This window comes from Strix aluco, chromosome 7, assembly GCF_031877795.1.
Source record: "Strix aluco isolate bStrAlu1 chromosome 7, bStrAlu1.hap1, whole genome shotgun sequence".
In the NCBI taxonomy this organism is placed as follows: Eukaryota; Metazoa; Chordata; class Aves; order Strigiformes; family Strigidae; genus Strix; species Strix aluco.
In genome coordinates, this window is record NC_133937.1 from 30,233,747 (window position 1) to 30,245,094 (window position 11,348).

Genomic DNA, 11,348 nt, shown 5'->3' on the forward strand with positions numbered 1-11,348 from the left:
AGGGGAGCGAGGGGGATCAGGTTAGAAGGAGCCAGCCGGGGACTGCAGGGGGTTTGAAAGAGGAAGAGGAGGAGGTGCTTCGAAACTAGGAGTTGCTATTCTTTCAATCAGCTTGAACATTTTCCTCACACAGTCTTTCCTGCTTCTCTGTTTCAGCTGCAGGCAATTTGAGGCAGGGACGACACTTCCTGCCTGCTGTTGAGGTGAACATACTTTCGGGGCACCATCAGAATAAATGACACCCTGCTCTTAGAGAGCTCCACTGTAATCTGCCTGGGCTCTAATGAGCTTGGCTGGAGCTCATCCTTTTGCCTAACTTTTTCCAGGAATTTCCAGTTCTCTTTTTGGTCACTTTGCAAAACTTATCTACAAGGAAAGGGCAAGTGTCAAATTTCCTAACTCCTGTACGTCTTAGTGTCGTGACTTCTGGACACAGGCACAGCCTGATGTCCGTGGTGTGAGTCTTGCAGGTCCTTGAGGCACAGTCTTGCAGCCTAGAAGTTTGCCACAAGGGAAGGGACATAAGACCCCCCCAAAGAGCCACACCAGCAACTTTTCTGTTGCAGGGGCCCTACCAACTCTGACCCCCCTGCTCCAGAGCACTCATTAATTCTGAAAAAATGGCACATCTTGCTTTGTATCAAGCTGTTACCCCTTGTTTCCTGCTTTGCTGCCAGGCTGTAGACCTTGGGCCAGGTAACCGCATCCCCGGGGGTGCTCCCCAGGCAGCCCACGCTCATCCCTCGGCTACCGGAGCTGCCCTGATGCAGACCGCGGCCCAGGCAGGAGCCCCAACTCTTTCCCCGGAGGGGCGGTGTCTGGGAACCGGCAGCTCCCATCCCCTGAGCAGCAGTGCCCTCGCAGGCAGGTGCAGGCAGGCCTGCCTGCGCTCAGTCTTTGTTGGGGGGTGAGGACATACACAGAGAGGGGGGAATAAGGGGAACTGAAACTCCCTTGGCAACCTGGCGTGAGAAACCTGCCCCAGCGCTGCCCGCCCGCCCTCCCCCCCGCCAGGCACGCTTCCCGGCTCTCGGCGCTGGCCGGGGAGGGGGGTGGTGATGCTGGGATGAGCCTTCAGGCCGATGACTGGAGAATTTTTGCGGCGTTTTTCAGCTTCCTCTGCCTCCGAGCCTGACTAACGCTGCCTGCGCGGCCCCCGCCCGCCGCGGCCAGGGAGGAGGGAGGGGATCCCCGCCAGGGGGCGGCGCGCCGGGCGGCGCGGGGCGGGGAATGCCCATATTTGGAAGGCGGGCGCGTCACTCCCCTTATATGGGCAGTGTCGTCAGGGCCCGGCCTCCCATTCATATAAATGCCCGGCGGCGCCGCCGGCCGGGATTCCCTGCCGGGGCTCGGCGCTGCCGCCGCTCCTCCCTCCCGTCCCCTCGCCAGCACCGGGGCTCCCCGGCGAGTACCCTCCTGCCCCTGTCCCCGCTCCGGCGGCGGGGCGCGCGCCAGGGCCGGCATGAAAGTCACGTCCCTCGACTGCCGGCAGCTGCGGAAGCTCCTGCGGAAGGAGCCCTCCCGCTGCCTGGTGCTGGACTGCCGGCCCTACCTGTCCTACTCGGCCTCCTGCCTCCGCGGCTCGCTCAACGTCAACCTCAACTCGGTGGTGATGCGACGGGCCCGCGGCGGGGCCGTGCCGCTCCACTTCGTGGTGCCCGACGCGGCGGCCCGGGCCCGGCTGCTGGTGGGGGCCGAGGGGGCGGCGGGGGGCGCCCGCCTGGCAGCCGTGGTGGTGCTGGACCAGGGCACGGGGCACTGGCAGAAGCTGAAGAAGGACAGCACGGCCCAGATCGTCCTCAACGCCCTGCTCTCCAGCCTGCCGGAGGCCGGGGCCAGGGTCTGCTTCCTGAAAGGTGAGGCGGGGGGGAGGGAGGGAAAGGGGGGAGCGGCGCGGATCGACCCTCAAAGCCCCCCCGGGCGGCGGCGGCGGCCCCGCGGTGCTCCCGTCCCCTCTCGTCCGCGCCTCCCCGCCCCGCAGTTAACCTGATTATCGGCGGAGAACGGGGAAGTAACGCCGGGATTTCGTTTCTTTTCCACCTACTGGAAATAAATCCCGGATAGGCTCTGTGGGCTGAGCCCAAATGCCTTTCCGCTCACCCCCGCCGCGCGTTTAAGAGGCTGATGAAAACCAAAGAATATTAGGGGAGAAGGGCTAAAGTTGCAGATTATCAAAGGGAGAGGGGGACGAGAGAGATCAGGGCTGCGTGGAAAATAAAATCAGCCCCGCGGGTAAGAGGAGAGCCGAGGCAGCCGCTTCTCGCTCTCCGCCCGGTGATACGGGGTGGCCCGCGTTGGGCGCCCGAAACCCGGGGATCGGGGCCCGCTCCGCCACCCGGGGCGGAGAGGTTCATCGCTCCGTCGGGCACATCGAGGCTGAGAGGGGAAACCCAGAGCCGAAACTCCGGGACTTGTCGGGGGATAGAAACACCTCCTCCTCCCTCCACGTGTATTATAGCCCTTGAATTGCGGTTCTTTGTTTTCCTTCCGTGTAACCCGGGGATAATAAAACGATAAAAAGAAATAGCTGCCCGCCCTTTCTCTGCCCTCCCATCCCTGCCTCCCCTCCATTTCTCCTTGCAGCGCCTTTGTCCTTTTGCCCTCGCTGTTTTGGCAGCCCCCTTCCCTTCCCCGGGCCTCCCCTCAGAGGGGCAGTGCCCGGCCGGGGCGCTCCTGCCCGTAGTCCCGCACACCCGGCTGCCGGGGCCGCGGGGCTCCCCCGAAGTAGGAGTTCCTAAACACCCCCCCTTGCCATACCCCGAGGTCATGGGGGGGCATAAATGGAGGAGAAAACGAGGCGATGTTTCTTGAATAAACTCTGCTTCTGTGTCCTCACCAGCCAGGGTTAATTTGCTATTATTAAGCCTTTTATCACACTAGTTTTTGTCCTGATGTGCTAAATTTGTGCCTCCTATAACCAATAGTGCCCCAAGGGCATCCCCGCTGGGGTAGAGACACCTCCAGCTTGGGTATTGCCCGGTATCAAGGGGGAGGGAGACTCCCAGGGCGGTTTGCCACCACCGTGGCTCTGTTTGGGCACCACCAGCCTGCCCTGGAGTCTGAGAGTTGCCCCAAAAGCACCAATTCTGCTGGGGCAGGGCTGCTTGTGCTGGGCTAGGCTGGGCAAATTCTTGGGGACCCTGTTAAAGTAGGGTTGAAGAAACATCTCCAGGGTCATGCTGGGAAGTCTGGCAAAGCAGGGGCTGAATTAAGCTCTGCCGACTCTCAGCCTGCTCGTTTAGCCACAGGATCGTCCTTCCCTCCTCAAGTAGCAGCCCCACACTTTGAAGTGGTGACTCTGGCTGTGGGCAGTTTATCTGGGGTGCTGTTTTGATGTAGACTCTACTTTGTACCTTTTGTGTATTGCATAGTGTCTTATCTTGAAAGCCTGTCGATTTGAGGCTAAAAATATTCCCCCTTAGTGGATGAGAAAGTTTCCTCCTTTTTCTGCTGCTGTTCCCCTTTGCTTTGCTGGAAGGGCTCTGGGTTGCAGGATCAGGCCCATGAAGTCCACAGCTCCGTTTCAGATCTGGTGTGGCCCGAGGAGCCAGTGACTCAGTGGGCAGCGCTGCTGATTCACCAGGGCCAGTGACCCCCTGGAAGCTGTTGTGGTCTGGGGGAAGATCTCTGGGGATATAAATCACCCTGAAGCACTGGGTAGTGATCACGAGAAAGTGTCCTTTGGGGGTCTGTAGCACTGACCTTGCAGATAATGGGCTGTAAAACCATCAGAAAAAAACCTCCTTTGAGAAGTTCCCCCTTATAGTCCTGTTCTCCCTAGGTGTGGGGGAGCTGGGAGGAGGTGTTGACTACTTAAGGGCTAAAGTGGTCTTGCCTTGGAAGCTGCCCTGATAAGATATGAGCAGGTTACCTTTGCCCCCCCAGGTCACCCAGTGTCCTGGGGATCTGGCCCCAGGCAGGGCCACTAGCACAGAGCAATTGCAAGTCAAATCACATGCCAGCCCCCATTCCTTCCCTCGCTTTCTGGCTTCCAGAGGTGGCATGTGTCACATCTTTTGTCTGCGTAGGTGCAGTTTCATTCTGAGCTCAGCCCCAGCACGGTGGGGAAGGGCTTGCAGAAAGATAAAATAACGGAACCTCCCTTGGTGCTGACAAGGATTCTATTATTTATTGATTAAAACCGAAGCGCAGCCCACCTCTCTGTGATGAGCAATCTAGTATTTGCAGAAATGACCTCAGGGAAGCTAGGTTGAGTGGGGAGGGGGAAGAAAGGAGATTGCTGGAGGAAGGGATGAGAAGATGACTCACTGTAAGAATGGCCTGCAAATATCCTGATCCCCAAGGCTTGTAATTAACCATTCACCAGCTGCATGCATTAGCTGCCCCAGAGACATGAGACATGCATGTCTGTTCGAACACATATGCTGACTTGGCTCAGACAGATTTCTGCGTTCATTCAAGAGTAAAAAGAACAACATGGGGTGTAAATGGGGATAATGCCTATTTATGTAAACAGAACATATTTTTCCTATGTGATGGCAGTGGTTGGGGGCAGGGGGGAGATAAGGTCAACTATGCAAAAGAGGATTTAAAAGTCCACCCCATGAAGGGCAGCTGGAGATCAGAAGAGCAGAGGAGTCTGGAGAGCTGCTTGTGTGTGTTGGCTTTTCACACTGCCAGTTGTTAGGGATATCATTTTATCAACCCAGTTGTTGTGGATATCACTTTATCAACCCCCCCTCATGGTCTCCATGGTCACTTGGCTGCTTGACCCACTGCCTCACACTCCAAGCTCCGGGGCGAGCTGGCTGAATGTGGCTGGGGCCCAGGGAGTAGGAGGAAAGGTGCAGGTGCTGAGTGCCAGTTGACTGCAAAATCACCCTCCTGCCCTCCGTCATGGAAAACAGACTTTCATCGCGTTTGGGCTTTGGATCGTGCCGGCCGCTTGCAACTCGAGGACCCCACGGCAGGACTGAGTGGGCGACAGTAGCACGTCATGAATTTGAGCACACATCTGCTCAAACATTGCAAACAAATGAGACACCGGTGTTACAGGGCTGAAATGTCAGAGGTAGCTGTAGCGGGCAGCCCTGGCAGCGAGGGCGGCAGGAGCCCTGCGGCTGCTCAGATCTTCAGCGCTTCCTTTGTTTCGAAATCCTTCCTTGCACCAGGGCACCGATACCGCTTATGATAGCTTATCGGGGCGAAACAGTTGCAGGTGAATGAATCACATCGGAGGGTTTGCTTTCCGAGCCTTGTTTACTTGAGGGCCACACTCTGCAGGATTATTGAATCTAGCTGTTCAAGAGCTTTCGCCATTCATTTCTGTTCTGAAAAAGCACAGGTGGCAGACATGTGGCACACCACTGACGTTTTCAGGCTGCTTCTGCTACCCGACTTATTCACATTCATTTTGGAGATCGTATACTTCTGTGCAGCATATTCCCAGCCTGGAAACAGGCAACAATTTAGCTGACAACAAACTTTGAGTAACAATGTAATAATAGGATTAATTCCTTTTCATTAGCAGTGCAATGAATGAAACGAATGCAGTACTTAACCATGCAGAATAGCTCATATGGGGCTATTCAGTTGTCAAATGCTGTCACAGGATTTCATTAAGTTTTATAGCTGTAACTTAATAGATTGGTTTCAGTGGGACTGTCTTCGTTACTTTGCTGTCTTGTGCATTGTGGTGATTAATGACACCATTGCAAGCATCCCCCTCTTGTGCTTATGTCCATTCAAAAATGCAGAAAAAATATTTCTTATGTTGTCACAGCATATAGAGTAATGACAGATTTAGAGAGGATGACGCCTGAGTCCAGAAATCTGTGTCAAATGCTGGAAATAGTGCTCATATATAAAACCTGGGGGAGGGAATTTAGTCGCTGCTGTACTGGAGTTAATGGTTGCTAGACTCAACAGAATTACATTTGCTAAGAGTTTTAATCTTGATCCACCGACTTTTGGCAAGTTAATAATTGTCAGTGGTATCAAACCCATTTCCCCAGGGGAGCACTATCCCTCATTAACCCCCTGGGACCCATTGCTGGGTGGCACTATCCCACTGCTTTGCAATTGCTGGGGCTTCATTTCTCCTCCACTTTAATTAAACCAGTTTTAGGAAGCACAAACATTGATGGTTTGGGGTTTTTTTTTTCCTTCCCTAGGGGGATATGAAACCTTTAACTCGCAATATCCTGAGTGCTGTGTGGATGGAAAACTCCTTTCCCCAGAGAGGACCGAGGCAGAGAGAAACCTCACCAGCCACTGTGAGAAGCAGAGTGCCAACCACAAACCCGCTTATGACCAGGTGTGTGTCACGGCTGTGGTGGGTGACCTTCCCCTTGGGTCTTTTCCCTTCTGCCCCTAGGCTCTGTTGGAGGCTGGCAGGGTGCTGGTGGCCCTCGTGCTGTCAATAACTTGTCACAGTCCAGGTTGGCAGCCTGTGTGTCGAATAAGATGTCATGTGTGTGCTGCTGGTCAGCATCGCCTCCACCTGGTTTCAAAATTAGGCAACAGAAGGAGGAAAACCACCCTGTCTAGCCTCAAAACTGTATTTGTGACTGGTCTTTATCACACAGCCAGGCAGCATGAGCCATGAGCAGCTCATACCTCCCCAGGAGACTTAAAGCAGGCAGGGGAAAGGCTGCCAGGAGTGTAAAGTTTTTCAGCAGACGAAGGAGCACGCTTTGCCTGTGCCTCCTCTGAGACCCCAGGAGGGATCTGAGGCTGGCAGAGGGGGCCATGGCTGTAGGGCCACTTCTGAGAAGAGGCAGTGGCTCTTCAGAGCCACCCTTGGGCAGGAGGACTGGGGTTTTCCACGGGCAAAGTCATCACACCCCCGTGCCTGTCTGGCCCAGGGAATCCGTGTGCTCCAAGATGTCAGCCTGCGGTCGGGCTGCTTCCACCGGGGTGTGCGTTTCCTGGCGCTGGGGGAGCCCCTGGGTGATGTCCCTCTGCTTCCCTGGGAGCACCTCCTGCCCAAGGCTCTATCCTGCCACTCCAGGTGGCTCCTGGCTGTTCCTGGTACGTGGGACCTGCCAGGTGGGCAGCTCGGGGGGTGGAAAGCCAATTTTTCACAGCTGCGGGCTGGCAGCAGCTCTTGTGCATCATGGAAAGTTACCCGCGATCTCAAAAACCTTTGTGTCAGATGGTGGCTTTTTTCTTTTGTGGTCTAGTCACCCAGCCTTTGCTTGCGCTGAGGGAGGAGGAACTGAGATGACATCTCGGTGCGGGTGACGTGGCGAGTGCTGTGCCCCAGGGAGGTGCAGTGGGACAGGGAGCCTTGCTCCAATTTTTTTGCTTTGCTTTGCCTTTGGAGGTCTGTAAGTGAAGGGACTGAGCTAGAGCAGCCTCTTCCTCTGTCCTCCTCTTCCTCTCTGCTTGGGTCTTCCTTCCCTCTCCCTCACCTGTATTTCAGTAAAGCCTCAGAGAGAACAGCCTCACATATGAAAGCACTTCAGGTGCATCCTGAGGGGCTTTAAAGAAAGCCAGAAACATCCTGCATGCACGTAGGCTGGATCTGACTTTGTACCTCGCAAATGTGAGCAAGAAAATGAAAACCTTTTTCCTGCGTGGGCTTTGCCATCACAGTGATTCACTGGCCAGCAGCACTGGGGTCCAAAAATGCCAGCGAGGGAGGGACCAGGCACCCACGCAGACTCCCTTGCCTCTCTTGGGTATCAGGATTCAAATACCCTTGAAGAGGAATTACATGTTTCTGCTCCTTCTCTTCCAGGGCGGTCCAGTTGAAATCCTGCCTTTTCTCTACCTTGGTAGTGCCTATCACGCTTCCAAGTGCGAATTTCTCGCCAACCTGCACATCACGGCCCTGCTCAATGTCTCCAGGAAAAGCTCAGAGTCATTCAAAGACCAGTATTGCTACAAGTGGATCCCGGTGGAGGACAGTCATACAGCAGACATCAGCTCACACTTCCAGGAAGCCATCGACTTCATCGGTAGGTCCAAATTAACAGACTTCCAGATCTTCATGTATTTTAAATTTGGATCTTCCTATATTTTAAAGATCTTCATTTATTTTAACATACATATTGGCAGGAAGGACACATCATTTTCTGCATGTTCTCAGATGTCACAGCAAAAGTTTACGCTCCCTCCCTTCCCCAGCATCTCTCCTGGCAGAGGGATTTCCCCAAGGAAGGAAGGAAGAGGGACATTCAGAGTGATGCTTGCTAGCTGATGCCTGCAAGCAGTTGGTGCTAATTGCTGTAAGGGGTCTCAAACCAGAATGCACCCAAGGACATAATTTTTGTAACAGTGATGGTGATGGGTACATCTGGGACAGGGCAGACAAACCAGCAGACACCTGTGGAAGCTCCTTAGGGACCCTTCCCCAAATTTTTGTTCACTTGCACAATGTATCAACATATGCATGAGATTCTCTGGAAATAGGCGTGTACTCAGAAATTACATGAATTTCTGTTTCTTTTGTTGTATATAATAAGTGTGCCCTTGTCTTCCAGTATGCACGTTAGGTCGAATGATGCCCTGTGCATCCAGCGCTGCAATACAGACTGCTTGCCTTCTAAAACTTCAAACTAAGTCTTAGAGGGGGTTTTTTTGAGACCATATTTACAGTAACAAGAGCAAGGTTTTTGTTGTTCTCTCCAGGCTGGAAGGCCAAGGAAGAAAAATGTTTTTTCTTGACTGCCATCAGGCAGACAAGGCAAGTGAGCTGGTTAGCTTTATTCTCTTTTCAAAGCAAGCGTAGGTGTAACATTGACACAGCAGGGAGCAAAGAAGTGTGGTTGAATAACACCAAAGTCTATTGATTTTTTTGTAAAGGAAAAAACATATTCGTTCCTTGGACTTGTATGCCAGACCCTGTAACAGCCAGGTGAAGCAGAGTCAGCTTATTGCCTTGTTGTGCTGAGATATCCCAAAGCCAGAGTCTTGGAAATCCACCATCTCCACTTATGACAGAGCTCTTTCTAGTTCTTCTTTCGATTATGCTGGTGTCTCACCCTTTAATCAAAAAAATATGAGGAGGCCTTTAGAAAACTTTGGGCCATCCCCTCCCAAATCTTCCTGCGCTAGGCTGGGTAGATGAGCAGCACACCAGCCGTGCCAGGTAGTGCAAGGGAGTGGCTCCTTTCTGAGAGGCAGAGGGTGGTTTAGTGGGGTGGAGCAGCCTGAGCCTGGGTGGAGATGGTGTTGAAATCAGTGCTGTTGCTCTCCAGGAACATTTGAGAGAGAAACAGAATAAAACCCCAGTTACGGACTCGCTGGACTCATTGCTCAGCTGACTTTGAGTCCTTTGATAGGGCAGGCAGAATTGCAAAAACCTGATCTGAGAGTGCCCTATGAGTCCTTTCCCTTCCTGGGAAGGGACTTCTCACACCTTTCAGGGAAATGCTAATTCACAGCACTCTTCTGTCCCATCCCCAACCCCTTCTGATAGTTGTTGAGTCACTTGGAAGTTTCCCAGATTTTGAGTATGACTTTAGTTTTCACTTTCTCTTAAAATTGAGTGTGTGGTGTTGATGCTGGGGATGACTCAAATCCATGTCTTCCTTATTTTGTGCAGTAGTTAAATATAACCAGTTGTGGTGGCACCAGTCCCCCAGCAGACAATCGAAGACAGGCAAATGATAACTTGCTCAGCTCTGCGTTGTTTCACTGAGCACTACACTCAGTGCAGTTATCCATAAATTGGAACTTGCACATATTGCTCAAGGCAATAGAGCAGAGAACATCTATTTTTGAACTGTATTTTTGTGTGGAAAGGACTTATTTTAAACACATTCTCTTTAATCTAATAACAATCATTGTGTTGTGTGAGTAACCACAGTGGCTCCTGTTGTGTAAAATGGGTGCTTTGCATAAGCCTTTTATATCCTGACTTAAGTCCAAGCATCCTTTAACCAGGCTGTAATTAGCAACTGCCTACCAGTCCCTGTGTGCTTTGTGGTGAGGCCCCAGGGAGTGAGCTCAGACTCTCCACCCAAGGGTACCCACCAAGGGTTCAGCTCCTGGTATCGCAGTCTGCTGCTAACTGGTTCAGACTTTAAAGAAAAGTCCTGTTTTTCTAGCAAAGCAGATGAGAGGAAGGCATCCCTGCAGCTTTTGAAAGACCTGACAGTGGGAGGGCTGGCCTTGGGTCAGCACTCTGAGCCACAGGCAGAGAAATGCAGGTACAGCAAACGTAAGAATTGCCCAGATACCTGTTCTCTGTCTCAGTGCTCTGCAAAGTCAGTTGTTCCAAAAGAGGAATAGGCATGTGGGAAGGAGACGGGGAAGGACTTTCCTAAAAAACACAGAAAGAAACAAATCAGGATCCACAGATTCTGAAACCAAGTGTCATTTCCACCTCAGGCTGGATTTTGTCCCCCTTCTATTTTAATCTCCTTGTTACCCTTAGTACCCAGCAGAAGAGCAAGCCTCTCCTTGCTGGTGGACTGGCTGTGTGCCATGCTCCACCTCCAGGTGCACATCACAGTGTCCTCTCTCTCCATTCCCAATGACAACTGACATCTGCAATGACTTTTTTCCCCTAGATTATGTCAGACGAACCGGGGGCAAGATCCTGGTGCACTGCGAAGCAGGGATTTCACGCTCTCCCACCATCTGCATGGCATATCTCATGAAGACAAAGAAGCTCTGCCTGGAAGAAGCCTTTGATTACATCAAGCAGCGCCGGAGCCTGATCTCACCAAACTTTGGTTTCATGGGCCAGTTGCTACAATACGAGTCTGAGATCTTGTCTTCCACTCCCAGTCCCCCCGTCGCCTCATGCAAAAGAGAAGCTGCGTCTTTCTTTGCAGAAGAACTGACGTTAGGCAAAAACTTTGAAGGCTCATGTTTCGCCTTTCCTACCTCAGTGTTGAGTTCTGTGCCCATCCACTCTCCCGTCCACCAGCTGAAACTCAGCCCGATGACGGCATCTTCATCCTGCTGAACATCCTGGGGAGACTGGAGCTGGTGTGGTCCTCTGATCTGAACTGTGACCCCAACAAGAACATTTCATGAACGTGCAATAGAGAAACCTCATTGACTTAGTCTGAGATGGAGTGGTTGTCGTGGGTCATACTTCCCGTATGCTGTGACTGTAAGATGCAAGTGCTCTAAGTGTGGCAGATTTTCTGAACTTCTATTGTCCTTTTTTTAAAGAAAGAAAAAGTGCTTTTTTAGGTTTTTATCCTCAGAGTGTGCACCCACTACTGTATTTCCAGATTCTTGGGGAGCAATGAGAAATCTGTTTATGTTCTCAGTTCCCATCTCCTTCCCTTCTTATTTTTGAAAAGACCCTTATTTAAAGTTTCAAGCAATAAACAGCAGCAGCAGGGAAGAAAGCAAAATGAAAAGCGCCACCTTTGCAACTGCAGAAGTGGTGGGAGTGAATATTCATTCTGCTTTTTCTC

The 11,348-nt window shown here is 52.3% G+C and overlaps 1 protein-coding gene across 1 annotated transcript; it reads left to right on the forward strand.

Annotated features, from left to right (window-relative positions):
* Nucleotides 1-1,350: 1,350 nt before the first annotated feature.
* Nucleotides 1,351-11,131, forward strand: DUSP5 (dual specificity phosphatase 5). Its single transcript, XM_074830080.1, has 4 exons — nt 1,351-1,856; nt 6,135-6,277; nt 7,706-7,925; nt 10,485-11,131. The coding sequence occupies exons 1-4, from the start codon at nt 1,463-1,465 to the stop codon at nt 10,883-10,885; spliced, it is 1,158 nt and encodes a 385-aa protein (XP_074686181.1). The 5' UTR covers nt 1,351-1,462; the 3' UTR covers nt 10,886-11,131.
* Nucleotides 11,132-11,348: the final 217 nt, after the last annotated feature.

Bases quoted from the DNA above. Each gene is read 5' to 3' on its own strand.
- DUSP5 (XM_074830080.1), top strand. From the start codon at position 1,463: ATGAAAGTCACGTCCCTCGACTGCCGGCAGCTGCGGAAGCTCCTGCGG. The intron at 1,857-6,134 runs GTGAGGCGGGGG...TTCCTTCCCTAG, and splicing joins CAGGGTCTGCTTCCTGAAAG to GGGGATATGAAACCTTTAAC. The intron at 6,278-7,705 runs GTGTGTGTCACG...CTTCTCTTCCAG, and splicing joins ACAAACCCGCTTATGACCAG to GGCGGTCCAGTTGAAATCCT.